General features: G+C 46.1%; 2 protein-coding genes across 2 annotated transcripts; both read left to right on the forward strand.

Annotated features, from left to right (window-relative positions):
* Window positions 1–371: 371 nt before the first annotated feature.
* On the forward strand, window positions 372–21,209 carry tasora (transcription activation suppressor a). The gene is given in 29 exon segments (XM_053444364.1): window positions 372–657; window positions 2,598–2,743; window positions 3,161–3,253; window positions 3,453–3,525; window positions 3,686–3,777; window positions 3,998–4,129; window positions 4,255–4,364; window positions 4,575–4,606; window positions 4,757–4,862; window positions 4,961–5,064; window positions 5,473–5,576; window positions 5,939–6,011; window positions 6,179–6,253; window positions 6,468–6,661; window positions 6,886–7,176; window positions 7,309–7,495; window positions 8,357–8,485; window positions 8,637–8,773; window positions 9,256–9,409; window positions 9,665–9,788; window positions 9,790–10,133; window positions 10,294–11,681; window positions 11,806–11,928; window positions 12,310–12,469; window positions 12,705–12,813; window positions 13,144–13,322; window positions 13,905–14,054; window positions 18,514–19,249; window positions 20,420–21,209. Coding segments are annotated over 29 exon segments (6,324 nt in total). The 3' UTR covers window positions 20,913–21,209.
* Window positions 14,061–17,798, forward strand: LOC128456438 (uncharacterized). The gene is made up of 2 exons (XM_053440624.1): window positions 14,061–16,258; window positions 16,578–17,798. The coding sequence occupies exons 1-2, from the start codon at window positions 16,187–16,189 to the stop codon at window positions 17,256–17,258; spliced, it is 753 nt and encodes a 250-aa protein (XP_053296599.1). The 5' UTR covers window positions 14,061–16,186; the 3' UTR covers window positions 17,259–17,798.
* Window positions 21,210–21,748: the final 539 nt, after the last annotated feature.

Genomic DNA, 21,748 nt, shown 5'->3' on the forward strand with positions numbered 1-21,748 from the left:
TTATAAGTTTAAATGTGCTTTATAAATAAACTTGATTTGATTATACTAAAATAGAATAGAATAGAATATAATAGAATAGATTAGAATAGAATAGGATAGAATAGAATAGAATAGAATAGCTATCTGACACTGGAGTGTAAATTATTCTCCAGCAGGTGGCAGCAAAGCAACATGTCGCTCGGCAGCTGCAGGTAAATATCAGAGAAGAAGACCCCCGCTCCAGGAAACATGGTTATGTGTTGGTTCGAGTCCCTGAGCTGCTGCTGCTTCCGCTGCTGCTGCGGGAACCGCAGGTAACAGCGGGGTGCTCCCGGGGCTCGACCTGAGAGACGGTGACGGAGTAACGGTCCGGAGGAGGAGAGGACCCCAGCATGGACGACAGCCTGGCCCGGAGGCCGGCAGCCCGGCCGCGGAGGCTGTCTACTGCCGCCGCGGACTCCGGAGCTAACGTTAGCCTGCAAGATGGCGAGGTGAGCGAGGGCATCGAGCTGCAGCCCGCCAGAGAACCACCGACGGCGGCAGACAGACCGGGTGCTGCCGCTGCCGCCGCCGGGATCACAGACAGGAGGAACTCGGCTCCGCAGGGGGTTCACCAGAGACATATGCCGATGGAGCCCAAGAAGTTCCAGATACCGAAGAAGACCAGGGAGAAGAGAGGTGAGCTCCTCCCGCAGACTTCCTGCTCCTCAGTCACATCACAACACAACACAACACAACAGACGAGAGTCCCGCACATTCAATGTAACTTCATACTTTAACGTTGACTCGTTTATTTTGAATTTGCGCCTCAGTCGTTTCCCTGACGTGATCGCGAAGTGTCACAGCAACAAGTTCCATTATCGGACGGCTCAACATCATTCCCCCCCCCTGATCTGCTTTGAATATTCTGCAATTTGCATTTCCATCATGTGAACGTTCCGCTCCGGAGCCTTATAGATATCATCATTAATCCCCAATGACGGCGGTAAGTGTAACTCACAACACTTCGGAGGATGCTAGCTAGCGGTTAGCGGCTAACTGACGTCAATAACCGTTTCTATGGTCTGTCCGTCGCTGATCCGCTTCACCGGGACTTTCATGAGGAAGTGATTTTGATCTCAGGCTCGAAAGAAGCGTTTCACCTGTTTGTTAATGTGAGAACTTGTGACACTGCACGAGGGCTGCCTCGGTTTGTTTACATGAGAGAGTGTCTGTGTGTGTGTGTGTGTGTGTGTGTGTGTGTGTGTGTGTGTGTGTGTGTGTGTGTGTGTGTGTGTGTGTGTGTGTGTGTGTGTGTGTGTGTGTGTTTTCATGGCACTATGTATCATCAATATGGAGTTAAATCCATTCACAAACTACAGGAGCCCTCTTGCACAATATCACAGGCACATACACTCGTGTTTCCTCTACATGCCTGATTTATTTTATTTCTTTTATCAAGATCCATGAACCAATATATGAGAAATCCACGAAAACCAATATCACTAAGTTAAGAAAAGTGTAAACGATTCTTCAGGGGCTCTTCCCTGATTCAAACCGAATCCTCTCGCCAAATTTCGTGGTGCTCCGTGCTGCAGTTTATTGTGTAATCTCACTTTAAAACAGAACAAACCAAAAATCAAACCCACCCACAATCAAAGTAGACGGATGTGAAAAGCTCCTTGTTGAAGATAATGAAAAGCACTTGGCTCTTTTGACCGTAGCCTCATTGTTGAGCTGTGTGCGGTTAAATATTTGAATATAGGTCCAGTTCAACCTGAGAGACTCAAGACTTGAGTTCAATGATTAACTGAACTCCAGACAAACACAAATATTGATGACACACATTTACACAACAGAACACATTAAGCTGGATTAAACCGCAGTGACTTCTGTGCCGTGGTTGATGCTGCAGAGTGTCAACCGAATCATCTCGGTCATTAAAGCTATTTAAGTTTGTATCAGGGCAAGTAACCGTCTGGAGATGGATCCAGATATTCAGTGAGTCTGGAACCATTTCATCCTGATTCCTAAGTTGTTGGCGATGATGCATTTTATCTTAGATCTCTGTCTCTCTCCGGTGTTCGATGCCGCAGCTGCTGCCTCGGTCTCCTGAGACTCGGCCACATGAGGCACAAACACGGCTCCTGTTTTAATTGAGGAGGAACAATCTCTGCTTGTGTTTGTTCCCCAGCTGCTGAAACCCTGTGTTTTGGGTGTGTCCCCACCTGAGAGGGGCTGAATGCTTCCTAGAGGACCGTTTGTATTGGGACAGTTATTGCACAGTGTGGTTCCTGATATGTCAGAATTTGGAAATGAGCTCAGGTTAATGTGTCTGTATGTGTTTGTAGACCACAGGGATGAAGTTGGAAGATGGTAGCTCACTAACTTTTAAACTGAAGTCAGCTCTGGTTGTGCCTGATGGGTCTGTGGCACTGTGATGTATCTGAAACATCTCCTATCAAAACATTTCCTTTCTTTAGTTCCCATGTTTAGTTTTTGTTGTTTTCTTGTTCCGTGCAGGATTAAAGTAGATATGTTCTAATCCCTTTTTGTCCCTCTCTGATACCCATTCAGAAACATTGAGGAGTCTTTTTTTCAGGATTATTCATTGACCCTCATTGTCGTCTTTCTTTCAGCCCTCTTCCGAGATGTCTCCACGGAGTCCAGGGAGTTTGAAGACATGGTGAACATCCTGACCTCCAGTTACTTTGACGCTGGCTCCGCTGGCTGCTTCACCTACTGCAAACCTCGCCTGGTCTACAGCGAGCTGCCGGAGAAAGAGGTGAGAGCTGGACGTGTGGAGGGCTCGAGGAAACGCTTAAATATGTAATATTACTACAGCATTACGTGCACATAAAATCCTTTTAATTTAGAGCCTCAAGCCATTGTTAATATTTTCAGCTGTCATCTACATTTGGTGGCGTTTACTGTACTTCCAGTAATTTGGAGGCCCGAGACAGAGAGGTGGAGGTTATGATGATGATCAAGTAGAGCTCGTATGATGCGTATCTTCAGGGCAGAAATAGATATGTTATAAACGTGGGATGCTGATAGTGTTGACATCTTTAAACTCAGGCTTTAAAATATCTCGTAAGTCTGGCGTTTGATCAAGTATGGTTTGTAGACGTTATTTTATATTTGAGGAAGGATTGAATCAAATGTAAATTTTGCTTTGTTTATGCGTGTGTGTGTGTTTCAGTTTGTGGAGAGGAGGAGGGAGATGAAGATGGACGGGAGGACGGACACGGAGCTGGAGGAGAGTTACGGCTTCATGTTGGTTGAGGCTCCAAAGGTGAGATTAACGCTGAGTCGCTGCTTTGTTTTTTGTCCAATTGGAAAACAAGAGGTTATAAATGAGCTACACACAAACACGTGGAGTAATTTATGTTAAACTGGGACTGGGATCAATTGAAGAATTGATTATTATTTGATGAGCCATATCCTTAATAATGTTAATGATTGTTATTGTTTTTATAATTTGTTTGTTGTAGGTGCACCAGCTCTGTGAGAGCGGTCTGTGTGTGGGTCAGAGCTGGATCACAGTGCTGGGAAACCCCAGTAAAGGTACGAGCGGGCTGATACACACGTTTCACTCTTTCCAGCTGTTTCTTGTTCAGTCCAACATGAAAGGACAGCTCATACATTATGTACACAACCTCATTGATTATTGGAAAGAAAATAACCTGTGTACCTATTATTATTGTGTGTCTGCATCTGTCTGCAGGAGTGTATCTGTCCAGGTACTCAGACCTGCTTCAGATTAACCCCTTCACCCCGGGAGCCACAGGGGAGATCATCATCTTCAAAGTGATGAAGGTAAATTACCGTCATCACCAGTCTGTTACCTTAAGGAAACATAATGTTACCAGTGATGTCAGTGTAACATCTTAATAACAGACCAAACTTTAGGATAACTAATAATAATAAATGAAAACAATGAGTGACACAGCCCGACTCAGCTGGAGCTGAAGCTCTGCTTGTTTTAATATTTGTGTTTGTGATAATTAATGAAATTGTTCTTTTACTTTGGTTTCAGGGAAAAGTGAAGAGTATCTATGAAAACATGAAGAACATTCTAGATCCAACCCCTCGCTTCGACAGCCACATCTTCAAGAACTCCAGCAAAGTCACTTCACTCACGTCCTACCGCGCCTTCGAGTTCACACAGGTAAATAAACATCTCCACGCTCACTACAGTCTACAATCAGTTTTGCTCAGTTAACATATTTCTACAGTTGGTCTTCAGGAACATGAACATGTCTCTGAACCTTTCCATTATGTTGTGTATTCCAGCATTACTTCTACGAGTACCAGTTTGATGAACTGCGGCAGCGACCTCGCCAGGTTTGTCCGTATGCCGTCGTCTCCCTCCTGTTCAAAGGAAAGGACACCCCCCTTCTGAGGTATGCACATCTGGATATAAGAACAGTCGTGCGTTATTCCAACATGTCGGCTTTAATGACACTCAACGCCAAAAGTGAAAAATGAACACCAGATAAGCCAAAGCAGAGATCTGTGGACCGATCGGGGAAATCACTGAAAACGTAATCGTCTGGAATGTACAGCTCTAGATTTCTGAAATGACTGTTTCTCTGTCTGTTGTGTTTGAACAGGATGAACAGTCAGATTTCAGAGGTGAGCAAAGGTGAGCACTGGTCCCAGTTTCCTATTCAGTACAGCTCCAATATCGGACATGATGACAAGTCTTCATTTTACTGTCCTGCCTTGAACCTGCTACTAACGGCCATGACCCCTCCCTTTCCCTCGCCCCCCCCCCCCCCTCTCTCTCTCTCAGAGCGAGCTCAGTTCACCGTGTGGACCGGAGATCTGGTGCAAGGCGACCGGGTTCTCTTCCAGATCTCCCTTCGCTCCTTCTCGCCGCCCTTCCTGCCTCACAGACTGTGAGTACTCTGTTAAAAGGGGTTCGTCTCTGTTATATTTGACCTCCTCTGATCTCAAAATGATTCCCTGTGTGTCTCTCGCCCTGTGTCTCCTTCAGACCAGAGAAGTTGAAAATCGGTTGTGTGATGAGACTTGTCCAGGTCACCAAGGTCCTCCCCTCCAGCCTGTTCTCCTACCACCTCTACAGCAGCAGCCAGGAAGGTGAAGTCCAACGAGCCCTCAGACTGATGAGACCTCACACACCAGACTGCACCTGGTGTTTCACACTGAACTCTCATTTGGTGTTGACGTCACATATTTTTTAAGTGATGGGATTCTTTCAGCTCTAATTTTGTAACAATTTAAATTTCTTGAACTGCTTGTACACCAACATAGGACATCACATTTTCTTTAAAGATCATTATTCTTAAAGATAATATATATGTACATGACATTACATAACATGTGCATGCACTCATTTTGTAGGGAGACAATACTAAACAGGTTTCATTACATTTGCATATTTAGTTTTGTATTGTTAGTAACATCAAACTGAATTTATTTGTGTGTGTGTGTGTGTGTGTGTGTGTGTGTGTGTGTGTGTGTCTCTGTCTGTGTGTGTGTGTGTAGTTGTGGAGGACGGACATTGCTGCAGTCTTCTCGAGGTGGTTGACAAAAGTCGGTCAACGACCAACGTGACGAAACTCCTGCAGGAGCTGGAGATGACCAGAGTGGTGGGTTGTGCTTCCTCTCATATTGAGCCTCACTTAATTTAGCTGAGTGCATTGGTTGCAGATACATTAAAGTGTAAGTACACTCTAGAGAAGGAGCAGGATCTAATGTATGTTTATTCACTAACTCTATATTTTTCCATTTGCCTCTACTTTGATATTATTTCCGATCATTGTTTATCTTCTGTCGAGATTGACTTTTGGGGGCAAGGCTGATATTTTGTGTGCGATCTATTTCAGTAGAGAGGTAAAGAACAACGATGGAGGGAAGAGAAGGGGAAACTAAGCAAAAGGAAAGAAAGTGTGGGAGCTCAAAGGAAGTTAGACAAGAGCTGTTGAATAAGAGTCGTCTGCTCTCTGCACAGGTTCTGGTGACTCCACTGACCGAGCGAGGGTTTCTCTTCCTGCTCTCCAGTGTTCAGATGACCTCACCCTCTGGTATGTGATGGGACAGATTGGGTGTAATGGTAAAATATGTAGAGGATAATCTTTGGCCAAAGATTGTCGATGTTTGATAATAATCTCATGTGACTTTCTCATAGTTAAAAAGGATTTTACATATAACAACATGTTACATCTATTTTATGATGTGTTTGTGTTTCCAGAGCGAGAAGGGGACTGGAAGAGGTGTCTTCAGGCCTTGTTTGTTTTTCCTGAGTCAAGAGACGTGTCCAAATCCAGTGAGTAACACCGGGACGGATGAGTGTGGGATTAGTTTACAATCTTCTATTCAGTGATCCATCATCTACTGTTTTGACGGCTCATATAAAACAGTTTTGCTAATATTAGCCCAAAGGCAAATAAAGCAGATTTTCTTGTTTGTATTTTGACTGTTAATTTAACTAATTCAGATAAGTGCAGCTTTCACAACCTTTTTCCTATTTCTTCCCTTAGCATCCAGGTGGGCCTCCTCTACCCATGATGCCTCAGTGTCGATGTCTGCTGCCACACTGATGCCGCGTCTGAGTACGTTTATCCCAGCGTTGCATCACGCCCTCGTCAAGACCCGAGCTAACCCCGCCCCCGAGCTGTCAGCCGGCGTGGAGCGCCAGGCGAAAGAATACCTCATCGGCCTGGAGGAGGGAAAGGTGCAGCCAGCAGCTCTCTCAACTGAAACGCTCTCATCTCTGTTTGTGTTTTTGTTTTCCCGTGTGACTTTGACCTGCTCTTAACTCGGGGCATTTACCTGAAATTCCCCAGTGACATGTCTGGTGTCAGATCGGGTTCGGGCTCAGTTTGGGCTCAGTCACGTTTTTCCACACCGAACTGGCAAAACCTTTTCTTCATGGATGTTTCGGTCTTCACCCTCCAGGTTCGGCCGTACCCCATGGGCGAATACGACTCCAACCAAGAGGAGCAGGAGAAGGATTTCCCCGCTCCCAAACACCACAAGGTGAACATGGACTACTATCTGCGCTCCTACCTGCACAGCCCGGCCCTCTACCTGCTGTCAGTAACCCGGGCCAGGCAGGTGGTGGAGGCGCACTGTGGCCCAGAGGAGCCGCAGCAGGAGAGGCCCAGGAAGAGCTGTGCAGGCCAGAGAGAGTCGACAGGGAAGGAGGTGACGAGCAGCTCTACAGACGGACAATCCAACACTAAGAAGGTGATCATAAATAGTATAATATTATTAGATTTGTATGTTATAAGTTATTAGTTAGTATGATGTAATGAAGATGATTTAAAAATACCCAATTATCGTCATGATGGCCTGAAGTGTTTGTTCTTTGCCACGTAGCTGCAGCAGCTCGTAGACCTGGTTCTGACCTGTAAGAGGAACGCAGAAAATGAGGTGAAGAGGGAGGAACGAGGAGAGGGATCACTGAAGAGACCGGGGAGGAAGAGGAGGAAGCAGCAGGTGGCAGCGAGGGCCCTTAAATTCCTGAAGGCAACTCAGGAACCTGGAAGAGATTCCAAGATTCCAGGTGAGGAAACGTCGAAGCTCTGGCTCAAGAGGTGGAGCTGGTTGACCTCTAATCACAGGGTTAGTGATTCCAGTGCTGGATCCTCCTGCATATGAGTCGTTGAGTAAGTTACTGAAGCCCAAACTGCAACAGCCTGAATCTGATGGATGAATGAGGATCAAATCATCAAGAGCTTGGCATTTCAAGACCTGTTGATTTTCAATCGGGGCTGGATATTGTTCATTTTTTTTATTCCGGGGGGGTTTAATCAAGTCTCGCAGATCAGAGCTGTGACCAATCAGGGCAAGGCAACTTGATGTAATGCAGAGTGACAGAAAAATATAAACACCCTTGGATTGTGCCTGGTCTGATAAACATCACTCCGAGTCAGCTGATTTCTCATTCAGACTCTGACTCCATTATGTTTTTCTTCTTTTTCAAAAACATATAAGATTCTTCTTAGTGGTTGAAGCAGAAAGGTTGAAAGGTCTACCCTCAATATTAAATATATTTATGCATAATAAATAAAAAAGAAGGGTAAATATTAAATCATAATTTTGGCTCCAACACTCATCATATCAACACGACTCCATTTTAGATAAAAAATAAGTGAACAAAGTCAGAAACAATTTGTGTATTTGTAAAATCTGAAATGACTGACCACAAGTGACTCAATCCTCTAAAGGTGAAGGAAAGAGGAATATGAAAGTGTGTCGCAGCTCAAGAGCTGAAAACATAATAAAAGTATTATTATTTATTATTATAATATGTGAAACCTTTTGTTTTAAATGATGTATAAAGAATTTTCGACTCTGACTGACCCCAGCTCATTGATTGTTTGTTCTTTTGTTTGTTTTCTTTCTCTCGGCTCTTGGCTCCCAGTCGAAGGAGGCCAGACGCCGGGCTCTCCCGACTCTCTGACATCTGTGATTGGCTCAGTGGGTTTGAGAGACGTTGATCTGAGAGAAGATGGATCTGAGCTTGCTGCCCAGCTTTTCATGCTGCTGACAGGTGACTGGATGTTGAGACTTCCTGTTTGACAGCACACACCAACTACTATATAACACATGGAAGCTTAATTTGTTATGGTGACGACAACATTATGTTCTAAGAAAAACAAATGTTAGTCTCTTAAATCAAACGTTTCTTTGCTCACCGACAGGCCTCAAACAGTCTGCCAGGGGCCTGGTCAGTCAGGAGGAGGAGCCGAGGGAATCCTCTCCGTTTGATAGGCTGGCCACTAAGCTGGGCCTGCCCACCAACTGTGACATCGACCTGAGGAAGCAGGAGGAGCTGGAGGTAAGAGACAAACTTAATATCAACCGGTGGAAGGAAGTCTGCGTGTTTCCTCCTCAGGGACCAGGATATCATTTGGGTTCTGTAGATTCCCTGATGATGGGGTAGCGTTTGGGACTGCACTTGAAAAGCAGTCAATCATGATCAACAGCATCACAGATTGAATCTCCAGCATGTTGGGAGATTCAATCTGTCGTTCCAGTTCATTGCTGAATGCTGTAACTGTAGATTTCTCACACGTCTGGAGTCTGATTTGCTGGATCTTCCCAGGTCTCCAGACCGTGTTGGTACCTCTGGCATTCAACAATCTGAAGGAACCTTTTTAGATGAAATAAGTTCTTAACAATAAAGTTTCTTGTTGTTTTAATTCGAAACAGATCGTATCATATGATCACAGCAGATCTCAGCTAACAAAGTGTGTGTGTGTGTGTGTCTGTGTGTGTCTGTGTGTGTCTGTGTGTGTCTGTGTGTGTGTGTCTGTGCAGGAGCAGACTGCAGGCAGCGTCAGCAGTCTGGAGGGATTCAGTCCGAGCTCCCACAGCGGGGAGATGAACCGACGAGGCCTGGGGAGGGGAGCAGGAGTAAACGAAGGTGACGAAGACGAGGGGCTGATCCCATGGGTCCTCATCCCCATAACAGGTCAGTCGGACTCCGGGGATCTGTGTGAATTTGAAACCTTACGTTTTGTGTTTGACATATGATCCGTCTCCCTGTTCCCAGTTTAGTTCAAGTATTTTTTACTCTGCCCAGTACTCAGGAAAATGGCAACAAATATCAGATCACTATGTAGCTTTAGCTTTTTAAATGTTAGGTGAATTGTACTGTGTCAAGATCGTTCTACCATAATGAGTGATGGTTATGAAAGTTCAAATGAGCTCTTGTCTCTGTGTGCAGGTCTGAGTTCAGATCGTTACTCCCAGAGAGACAGAAACATCCCAACGGATCCTCGCTTCCAGCACCTCGCCTCAGCAACGAGCAGCAGCACGACGACCAAACCTCCCGGGAAGACCCCCGCCCCGTCCCCCCCCGTCCCCCGAGCCCAGCCCTCCTCCCTTCCCCTCTCAGTGCCCATCACCTGACCCCAGCCCCCCCCTTTCACCTTCCCAATGCCCGTCTCCAGAGCCCAGTCCCCCTCTCTCGCCGTCTCAATGCCCCTCCCCGGAGCTCAGCCCCCCCACTTCTCCCTCTCGATGCCCATCTCTTCAGACTCCACAATCTACTTTCCACCGTACGTCCCCCACCCCCTCCCCCTCCCTGTCCTGGCTCCAGTCCCCAGAGCCTATGGAGCACATCCCACCTAACAAGGGCTTTACTGGTGCTAATGAGGAGCGACTCGCCCCCACAGCCTCCAGAGAGTTTAAAGGTAATCTCAGCCAACTGGAGTTCGGTGTCTACTTCTTGAATTTTAGACAAAATTTGAAAATGTCTTTGTATTGTTTGCGAAAACAAAAGATGATAGTGTGATAGTGTTTTTTATCCTTTGCTTATAAACACTTTATTGAAGTTAGGCTTCTTTCCTGCAGGAATGTCCAGGGACAGACGAGAGAAGAATGAAGAACCATCTGTTCCTCCAGTTCCAGAGAGGAGGACAAGCCCCTCGTCTCCACTCTCTGTGAAGGAGCATGCAGACGGGGAAATGCAGGAGATGGAGGAGAGAGGTGCAGTGACTCCAGTTGAGGAGAAAGAAAGTCAACCAGTTGAAAAAGTGCAAAAACAAAGGGAAGAAAAAGCCCCAGAGTGTAAACGAGGTGGGGAGGAGCTGGGAGAGATGGAACATGAGGTAGCGAGTGAACATAAACAAAAGGGAGAAGTGAAGGAAAAGGTTGGTGGCTCTTCTCCGTCCGTGTCCTCGGCTCCTACACGTCCTCTCAGAGATATTGACAGTATCGTGGACAAACATCTTGGCAACTTCTCCTCTGAGATGCAGCTCCTCCTGCAGGAGGAGAGCATTCACTACAGCTTCCCACAGTCCCCTCACTCCACCTCCAACACAGAAACCACTGCACCTCTAGACAAACCCCCACAAACTTTGACGTCTCAGTTTTCAGAGTATGTGTCTCTCTACAACCCCTGTCTCCCTGTGAACGACTACGTTAGCTCTCTGAAGGACGGCATTAACAGCATGTTGGTGGAGTTTGGTGGCAGCAGGCGGAGCCACGACGCCGACACCAGCCGGACCAACAGTGACATGTTGGCGAGCAGTGTGAGCGCTTTTGTGGCCAGCATCCGAGCAGGTAATCCAAAATCAGGCAGCGATGATGAGTCTTCGGCTCCCGGCGGTGAACCGGGCGCTGCTCATCCCGGCTCCTCAGTCAGTCAGACTCCTGCACTGTCCAGAGGAGGTGAAGTGTGGCAGCCAGATGCAACCAGACAGTTTCCTGATGCAACAACCAGCAGGAGTTCTCCAACTTCTAATGTCACTTTATCAACTCCTACCTCTGCCTCCGGTTCCGTTTACAAGTCTAATGACACCACCCACTGCCATCCTCCCTCAGACAAGTTGTCCCAGTCCCACTGGAAACCACAGCAAAGTCCCACTTCAGAGATCCACAGAACTGGAGCTCAAGATATCAGACTAACACAAGACAGAAACTTCAGGATCATACATCGTGCCACTGATGTAGAAGCCGGGAGAAGTGATACAGGGTTGAGCTCTAACTTGACTCCCCCGGAGGCCAGCAGTGTTTCTCGGCCCTCCCTCGAACCTCCACCTCCTGCTGAGCCGGTCTCCAGCTCGGCCTCTGTTTCTGCCTTCGCTCCCCCGACCACAGTGCTGAGCAACCTGATCAACCAGCTGCAGCCGGAGGTGTTCAGCAGCCTGGTGAAGATCATCAAAGATGTGAAAAAGAAGACGCTGCAGTTCTACCTCCACAGCACAGAGGAGAGGGACCCGCTCCTAGAAGACATCAGGGTAACTTTGATAATTACTACAGCAATCAATATCTAGCTTTTCTTTGCTCAAGTCCTTTGTTGATTTACTATATTTTTGTGAATCTGTATTTATAGTTTATTATGTGTGTTTGTCTTATGTATAGGAACACATGTTGAAGCATGGAAACATGGAGCAGAGTCCTGTGACCTTTCTGAACCATGAGAACCCCGACAACCGACTGCTGGTCATCATCCAGAACAAAGACATCGCTGCACACATACACAAGGTGCCTCTGACGGATGAGTGTAACAACTGGTTCTGTTCGGCTCCTTCCTGAATGTCAGAGGCAGTTAACAGATCCAGATCTTGTATGAAAAGAAGTTGCAACTGATGAGTATGTTCAGCTTCTGTCTCCCTGCGTTGTTGACCTGGAGAACTCTGCAGATTAGCTGCTCTGTTATTGCTCAGTTCTGAAACCGCAGGTCGACGTAGATTCTGTGTTGTTTGGTGTTTGTTAACGTTCCTCTGACTTGACACTGTAACGTCAGGTTATTTGCTCTGTTGGGCGTTTTTACACCAGATAGTCCAGATCAAGGTTGTAATGAGCTGAGGACGGCGGGCAGCCTCCATGTTGGTTGTAATCAGGACGTGTGTGTGTTTGTGTCAGATCCCAAACCTGGTTTCTCTGAAGCGACGGCCCTCGGTTGTGTTCGTGGGGATCGATACACTCGGCGACATCAGGAACAACAGCTACAACGAGCTCTTTGTTTCTGGAGGATGCATCATTTCAGATGAGATGATCCTCAATCCGGACTTCATCAGTCATGGTACGTCAGCCCTTTAAATTCAATGACAGGAGCTAAATGTTTCTTTAAGGTTGTTTTAATATAAATCTTCCTGCACGTTTTCTTTAAATCGTACTATTCTCGCCCAATAGTCTTGACGTCTTTATTCATGGCTAGAAATTAGGTAATATTTTGCAAAACATTGATCAAGGCAGTGGATTTGCTGTCTGTATTTATGTCTTAAGGATTAGTTGGTTGATGAGATGTTGATCTGCAGGTCGGCTGGCTGAGCTGCTGCTGCTCCTGGAGCAGCACGGCTCTCTGGAGAGTGTGTGGAAGTGGAAAGTTCACTGCAAAACCCACAAGAAACTGAAAGAACAAGCCAGGTACTGACACTGTGTCCACACAAGATGATACAACAGACAGATGAATAAACAAATGCATGCAAAGTTTTTTGTTTAGGTGGAACAATGTTTTTAGGATCTCTGTAAACTGGTCTTGTTCTGTATTTGCTTCAATATCAATCTGGTTTGAAAAAGACACTGGACCAACCCTAATGGCACCTCGTGACGATCCCCTGGCACCTGTAGAGTTTCCTGTTTACCAGCCTTTAGAATCAGAACATATAACCTTGTATATATTTCATTCTATAGTTTGAAATTCACAGAGGAAAGTTGGTCTTTGAATGTGTGTGTGTGTGTTTGTTTGGTTGTAAGGTTCAGTCGAGAGGCAGCCAACGTCCTGGACCTACTCTCAGCCTATCAGAAGCGGCAAATTGTTGAGTTCCTCCCATATCATCACTGCGACATGATGAACCATCAGTCACCCGACCTGGACTGTCTTATCGAGCTCCAGGCCCGCTACACACAGTACCGACACACAATCTTCCTGACCGGTATGTTCCAGCACTGACAACACTCCAACACAACACAGATTAGATTAGATTAGATTAGATTCAACTTTATTGTCATTGCACAGTACAAGTACTTATACAACGAAATGCAGTTTAGCGTCTAACCAGAAGTGCAAAAAAAGGAGTTAAAGTGCAGAGTATTGTGCGTATTTGAAATGTAAATAAATAAGATATGTACAGTAACAAATATATATGGAATAATACAGTATTAACAGCTTTTGTATGATATAAGAACTATGAGCAGTAAGTAATATATCTGAAGTAGTACAGTATTAACAGGTATTGTATGATATAATAACTTTAAGCAAGATAAATATATAAATATGAATATACTATAGGCAGGATAATACAGTAGTAAAAAAAAAAAAGTAACAGTGTAGTGCAAGTGTTCAAATGTTCAGTGGTTGGAGGAGGGTGTGTGGCCGGGGGGGGGGGGGGGGGGGGGGGGCTGCTGCTATCACTGTGGTGCACAAATATAATTGCGATGGCTGGGAATCGCAATTCACAGACTCAGTGGCTTCCTGGTTTGATCCTCATCTGAATGTCCTTGTTTCCTCGACTCAGAGCATTGTCACGAGAAGCTACCTGCCTACTCCAGTAGAGGCGTCATCGTGGCCGGGATCGAGGAGCTCCTGCACAGCTTCACCCGGCTGATCGGCTGCCATGACATCAAGGACAAGCAACCAGCCAAGGACGTTCTGCTGGCGAACAAAGGTCAGTTGTGTAGTTGGAATGAGATGGAAAACATATTCAAATGTCTATTTAAATGTCCGCCTGCAGTGGCAGTCAAACATCCTACCTCTTGCAGACGGTGGCTTTTGCAAATGAAAATTTTAACGGACAAACTGGGAGTAAACCCACAGGTTAATGTAGATGGAGAGATATCAGGATACAGGATGGTCACAGTACATTGAGAAATACTCCACAAGGATTACATCTCCTCTCCTACTCCAACTGTCACTGGGGTTGACAACACAAAGGTGGAACCTATGTCAGAAGAAATTACGTCACTATTAGATAAAACAGGAAGACTTTTGCTAAAAATGTTCTTACAAATTAGCCCCCCCTCTTCTTAGCGTGGCACTGAATCCATTAGACAAGGTTTTCCTCCACCTGTATTTACCTGGGTCACCATTTCTCTTCTTAAAACACACACACATAATATGCAGATCGTTCCAGACCATAATGCATTGCGTTAGGGGGGTGAAATGCATTGTGGAAGATGTATTTTATTTGGGTCATTTGTCGGAATGCAAACAACACTGATAGTAGCTCAAAACATTCCCTGATGAGCCACCAGTCAGGGTTCAGGGGGAGAGACGTGTTAGTGGAGCAGTAAAAGTCAGTGACCGTCTTTGTTGTGTTTCTCTCGAGTCGTGGCTGAACACAAACACTCTGAAAATAGATGAAGGCTGCAGCACCTTTCTCTGCATCTCAGAAAACAAGGTGACGCCATATGTGAAGTGTGTCTTCATCCTAGTGTTGATAGTGTGTCTGTGTGGTTGTATCCTATTTTCTGGATTGCTTGCAACGTCAATACTTTACAAAATGTGTTGCTGTGTTTTCCCATGGCCACGGGACCTCAGGTTCATCTGAGGGAGGTTCCATTACTCCTTCTCTTGCTCTGTGGAGAAATTCACCTGATGCCATTAAGCTTTGTGTTTTTTTATGTATTCAGCCAGCCCGAGCTTCTTGTCTCTGGTTTCACTTGCATTTGATGTGGAGACTGGGTTTTGTCTGTCTCGGTTAAACTGGACATCGTTGGTGCTGTGGGGGGGGGACTCTTTGATTCTTTGGACCTGGCTGGGTTTGAATATTTGGGTGGGTAACACTCCTTGCCAGCACAGGTCATGTGTCACCTTTGCCTGGATGGTCCTTGTGATCTTAAGTTGTATCAAGGCTGGTACTTGTACTTTATCCTGTCACGATTGTAATGACAAATTTAATCCTACTACTTTCTTTACTCTTTCCTTCACTGTCTTGTTTGGATCTCACCCTTGGCTCTGATTTGAGTTGCACTACGTGTATGATACTGCTTTTCTCACCAGGAGATATTTGTTTGTTTTTCATTTTTGCATCTCTCGCGTGTTTGAAGCCTGCAGCGACTCCAGCGGGGGGGGGGGGGCGGCACCTGCTGTGGTCACACACCGAATTCTCCTGAGTTTCTACAGACTTTGTATCATGAGGCCAGGTGGAGAAAGTTCGCAGAGGCTCTCACTCGGATATTTGTGTCCACTCATGAACGTCCTCGAGAGAATAACAGGGTGGAGGTTAATGCGGTTTAAAAGCAGCTTTAGTAACACAATCTCCAATTCTTACCAATTCTTACCAGTCAAACTAATTAAGGACCCCTGTTTTTATCAGGTTTCAAACCAGCTTGCTCTACGGTTGTCCTTGAGAGAACCCATGTCCATGTCTTTAATTAGAAGGACTACCATGCTACTTCCTGTCTATCATCTGGTTGGGTTGTAAAGGCTTAAGCTGGTTTGTTTGAGATCTCCTCTCCCAGAATGTGCTGGTGTCTGATGGAAAGCCACAGCCCAAGGCTGAACCTGGTCACTGGCTCCTCCCATAATAACTCTATTCCCTCTCTTATTGGGCATAGATTTGCATATCTGACATATTGAAGAATTGATGGACAACCAGGGGCCTTACCTGTTTTCTTTAGGTCACAAACAAACAAGTCATCACACACATGCAACGATCAGCTCTCAAGTGTGGCCTCGGTATCTGGATCAAAGCAGTCAATCCCCTTCTCTCCCTCTCTCTCTCTCCCTGTGTGTTGTCTTGGGGCAGAATGCAGTGTTGATCTGTGCTCCCTTCTCACAACGGTAAGCCAGAAGATAATGGCAACCAACAACAGCAGCAACCCATGTGTTGAATTACATAACTTGATGCCCCTTGGTATAAGAGAGTTGGTAAGTCAACTTAAATTTACTTCATTCCAGATGATGTTTTATCAAAAACCCTTAAGGGGCTTAGGAGTCAAGTCAGGCTTGCCTTCTCGATACCATTCTGTTAATCAGACTGTCAGAGATGGACTCGTATATTTGTAGAGAAAATTAAAATTGTGATCACCATCATCCTTAGTCTTAGATTTTTGTGATAATACAAGAAATAATGAATAGGGACAATGAACTAGGACTTAAGCCTGGGTTCCATCTAATCAAACAGCCTGCAGACGCCCAGCTGGGTTTGAGGTTTGTCCAGGTCACTAATTTGCTGCCTTGCCCCTAGACCGGCACCAGGGAAAGAGACCAGCCTCCCCCTGCAAGCAGCCAAGACTCTTCCTGCACCTGCCTCACCCCCCCACTGCTTACCAGTCCCCTGGCCAATAGCACCAAGGGACAACGGGGAGAGGAACACGGCTACAGCCCAGTGGATCCCAGCCCAGAACAAGGCCTTCATAGACCTGAAAGACAGGAACATGTGGGGCTCAATGGACAAACTGACAACTACTCTAAACTGATCCGACTACTGGATGAATCCGAGTCGCTCTCTGCTCGGCCTGTGACTCCTCAACACTCCGTTCGCTTGCAGCTGTATAATCGCCAATATCAGAAATTCAGGGACAGGCAACTTTTAGACCCCAAGGTTTGGAAGGACATCTACTATTCCAGACCAGGCCGGGTACCGAACCACCAGCCTTACCATCATCTCGGGGAACGGTATCGGGAGCTCCGGGCCACCAGCACCGTTGCCTTTGCTAGTTCTGCTCGCCACCGCTCTCATCAGTGGAGGGTGGCCTGTGGAGTGACGTGCTACAACCACCCTGAAGGACCGTGGTGCGAAGTCCAGTCCCAGGACGGGACCCAGATCTGCATTCTAGCAGCTCTCCCCATGTCAGACACCCCTCAAACTGCTGTTCAGCTCCCTTCGCAGATCTCTAGGCACCACCCCTCTGTTCCCCCCCCCTGAACCTTCATCACTGACCCCATCCACCTGATAGGAGATATGACTCACCTTGGCAAAATCCAAGAGAGGGTATTGGGGGGGGGGGGGAACATACAAGGGGAGTAAAAGAAGGAGAGAAAGAGGAGGAACACTGACGGCTTCACAGACTGGAAAGTCATCTGAGAGATTTTATTTATATGTTGTTTGTGAATTATCAACTGTTGTTAAAAGACGATGGCCACGGGCAGATTCTGTTTTGTAGTTGTCAGTGATTTTTCAGACTTTTTTATAATTTTCAGATCACATCAAAAGCGAATGCAAGAGTAAAATTAATAATCTGTATCTTGAACCTGTGAATACATGTCAGTTATCATGAGATGAGACTTATCGGTTCGATCGCTGTATACGGTGTAACTCTGGGAGGAGACATTTTCGGAAGATTTCAGTTTAGAAGGAACAGGGATGAAAATTACTAAGAATTATGGTTTTCTAAATCATTTGATCAAATTATTTTCTGACTATTTGTTCACTTTGCTGAATAAAACTGACCTGAGTTTTTTGTGACACCGAATTCTGACTTTTTCATTTCCCTGAGGCTCCTCCAGCTACTTGTCAGTAAGACCTCTCGCTTTCTAACATCTTTCTCAAACATTAGATTTGTTCAGAATAGTTCAGACTTGAGCCGTCGCAGGTGAAGCCCAGAATGAGATTGTGAGACTTTCCTCTTATGCACATGGAGGAGCATGCAGGTCCCACACCAGAGACATTGTAATTAACAGAGTAAAATTACTTTGGACTCAAGTGGTCCACCTTGTGTTGTGTTACAGGAAAATGATAGGATTCATCAAAGTGGGTAGAATGTGTTGTGTGGGATCGATGTTTCACAGAAACACATTGAACAGGTGGAGTGACGTGTGGTGATGATTGACAGACGGCCATTCCATCGCTGTGCTAACACATCATCATACAGCAGAGCCAGATATTCACTCCTTTTATTCTGACCATTTTACAACCTGTCAAACGCCGCCATTCTGCTTTCTCTCCCCTCGTTCTCCTGTCCCTCAGTTCCCCCTTGTCTCCTCCTTCTCCTTTATTCAGTAACCTCACCCCCACCTCTCCCGTTTCCATCTCTTCTATCTACCATCTCTCCCCAAAGTCTGCCACTGTCTCTTCTCCTCTCTCTCATCCTACTTTCTCTACATCTGTTTTCCGGTGTCTCTCCTCACCAGGGGCTCTCCTGTATCTTGCTGCTTCTCTGACTGCTCTCCTCCGTCCTCAGGTCCCGGCTGGCAGCTGAGTCCCGGTGACTCTGTGTCGGGCTCTGAACGCTCAGCCTCTATCCTCCCTGAGCACATCCCCCCCCTGTCCTCCAGCGAGCCATCCAAACATCTCACGCAGCAGCCGAGCTCCGGCCTCAACGCCCTCCATCATCTCACCGACCAGCTCGTCCCAGACGCCTCCTTTAAAGATGGCGGGCCTCTGCCTTCGGACACAGACTTTGAGGTTCTGAGTCAGGCCATCTCTCAGCTGCGGGCCGAGCGTCAGGCGCAGCTGCTGCAGCAGCGGCTGGAATGCCAGGAGAGAGTCCTTTCCAGTTCTCTCCACAGAGGCAGCGGACAGGCCACTCCTCCTGTTGGTCAAGGAGGTCTCATTGAGTCCGTCCAGTTCACTGCAGGCAGGAACACTGTGGCAGACACTCACTCCACACTACAGCCGGAGAGGAGGCAGGACAGAGGGGAGCCTCCCACAGAGGGACAGAGGAGGGGAAGTGCTCTGGGAGGAGGAGGAGGAGGATCGTTGGGAGTAAAGTCAGATCCCAGGATCAGTGACGCTTCAACCTCTTCATCCAATAATAACGCAGCTGCCGTGACGGGACCAAACGGCCAGACCGACCCAACCACCGCAGAGAGAGAACCAGCAGATCAACGAGCTGAACCAGCATTTTCCAAAGCAGCTCAACATGGTGCCGCCGCCTCCACTACCTTCTCCTGTCCTGTGGAGGGCGACAGATCAAGGTTCGTACATTTACATTTGATTACTTCTCAGTTGGTGGTTTAAACCAACATGGTGCAAACTAGTGTGGGAGCAACAAAGTACGACAACTTTGTGGAACCATCATACTTCACGTGTTAGTTTTACCCTTTGGTGAGTGTGATGTCATTTCTTAGGGAATCTTCAAATGACTAATATCACTAAGCTCTGTACAACCTCCGCTGAAAGGCAGTGAGTCAATAAATAATAATAAATTAAATAAGTACTGAAATTGTGTTATAAATGTAATACCAAAATTAATGAACATTTAACACAAAACATTAGATTTCTGAATATGGAAACATTTCTTACGAACAGATCGATTTATCAGGATCTCGAAAAACAATAACTCCACTTTCAGATGGTTAACGACATAGATATATATATATATAAAGGCCAGATGTCTCGTCCACGTTGGCGGCCAATGGAGTCGATCGTCCACACATGGCGGCCATCTTGCCACAGGCGGCTCGCCCACCCATAACATTGTGTTGGTAGTGGAACATGTACTTTTTAAATGAAATAAAATAAAATAATTCTTGATGTATATTTGTAAAGGGAAATCTTGTACCTATATAGAACATTATTCTGTTTTTATTTAAAATAACATAATTATTTATAAGTATGCAGTGTCATAACTACATCTCTGACGTTTATAACAAACCAAACCGTTTAAAAATCTGTTGAAAATTGAGCAAGTTATGGTTATTTAAAAAGTACATGTACCACTATAACACAATGTTATGGGTGAGCGAGCTAACTGTGGCAAGATGGCCGCCATGTGCGGACGTTCGACGCGGTTGGCCGAGACATCTAGCCTTTACATATATATCTATGGTTAACGATGCCTTGCACAATATCAGTTGTGATGTCAACAAGCGCATCTAGAGACTCAAAATATACAAAAACGACCTTTTGGTGGAAATTAAATGAACAGAAAAACTGAGTAAAGAATCGACTGTTGTGTTACCACGGCCTCATCAACCGTTTTGAACATCAACACTTTAGAATATACAAGTAAAGTGAAGCTGGTTTAGTTAAATTCACGTTGTGCAGAGGATCTCAAAAGAGCCTGTTGTTCTTCAGGGAGGATTTCTTGCTCATTCCTTTCCTGCAGTTTGTCTCTTTGCTGAACTCCATGTTTCTCTCTGTAGAGACGCGCTCTCAGGCCAGGAGCAGCCAATCAGTGCAGAGGAAGCACTTCCTAGAATCAGCACAGCCAGTGACACTGAGGTATCCGGAAGTGTGAGCATGGTGACAGGCCAAGAGGACAACTCGCATCCTGCTCTACTTCAACAGATCCAGGAGCAGCAACACTATCTGCAGCTGAGTACGTTGAACCCACAACCACTGGCCCACAGCCGGCGGCAGCAGTGGAGCATCCTGCCCCCCCGCTTCCCGCCTCCAATCCCCAGCCAGCACTTCTCCACGGGGCCAGCGCTGAGGCCCCGCTCTGCCCAGGGGGGGACCATCGGCCTCTTAGGGCCACCACCCACCTGGCCCGGGGGCGTGGTCTGGAGCTTCCCTCAGGCTCTCCCCCCCCCTCAGGCTCCCCCTTCACTGCTGGGGGTTTACTACAACCCCGCAGCTCAGGGCAGCAGCAGCAGGTACAGAGGGGGGCAGAGAGGAGGCTTTAACGGGATGTAGCTGATGGAGCCAGGTGACCTGCTCCTGTAACCTCCGCCCACCTGCCGCAGCTCAAGTAGCTCACTCACTGTAAAGGACAGAGATGGACAGACTGGCGCACACGTCCTCCAGTGCACCGTCCTCCTGTCGTGTAAAAAGTACTTTTTCGTTCTGAACGTTCGGTTTGTTGGTCTGGGAGCTGTCTGTGTTTCCATGTGTTTCGTAAGTGACTCTCAATGACTAGTTTTAACTTAAAGATAATTTGTGTTTTTTTTACATCTGAGATTTTTTGTATTAAACTTCAGTGCATGAACCAGAGTTCACTTCCAAGTCTCTGTCTCAGTTCATCTCATGAATGTGACGAGGTCGTCGTGCCGGCTGTGGAGTTGAAAAGTCTCCATGAAATGAAACAGGACTGAATTCATTGTATGTTTCTATATGTTAGAGCGGATTCAAATCACTTTCCAGGTTTATCTTCATTTCATCATTTACTAAAATCTAAGATACACTGACCCTACAGTGCAGAAGGCCGATTCTCATCCCGTCTACACAAGATAAACATTTGGTCAGAAAAAAACAAAATAGACAAGTACTGGATCTCATGACTCAGACATTTTATTACATTTGCAATAAATACAAAAACCGAATACAATAAAACCAAGATAAAAAACTACACAACACAGAAGCTTAAACTGAACCATAAAGCTCCATGACCGGCAGGAAGCTGAATAAACACTTTTTCATTAAAAGGTTTAAATCAGTTGGTTCTGAAGAGACTCAGGAAGAAAAGGTAAAACATCAAAAAACCTGTCTGGTGTCATTCTCATGGAAAAGTGCATTGAGACAAATGTTTATGT

This window comes from Pleuronectes platessa, chromosome 2, assembly GCF_947347685.1.
Source record: "Pleuronectes platessa chromosome 2, fPlePla1.1, whole genome shotgun sequence".
NCBI classification, from domain to species: Eukaryota; Metazoa; Chordata; class Actinopteri; order Pleuronectiformes; family Pleuronectidae; genus Pleuronectes; species Pleuronectes platessa.

Bases quoted from the DNA above. Each gene is read 5' to 3' on its own strand.
- LOC128456438 (XM_053440624.1), top strand. From the start codon at position 16,187: ATGGCAACCAACAACAGCAGCAACCCATGTGTTGAATTACATAACTTG. The intron at 16,259-16,577 runs GTAAGTCAACTT...CCTTGCCCCTAG, and splicing joins CCCTTGGTATAAGAGAGTTG to ACCGGCACCAGGGAAAGAGA.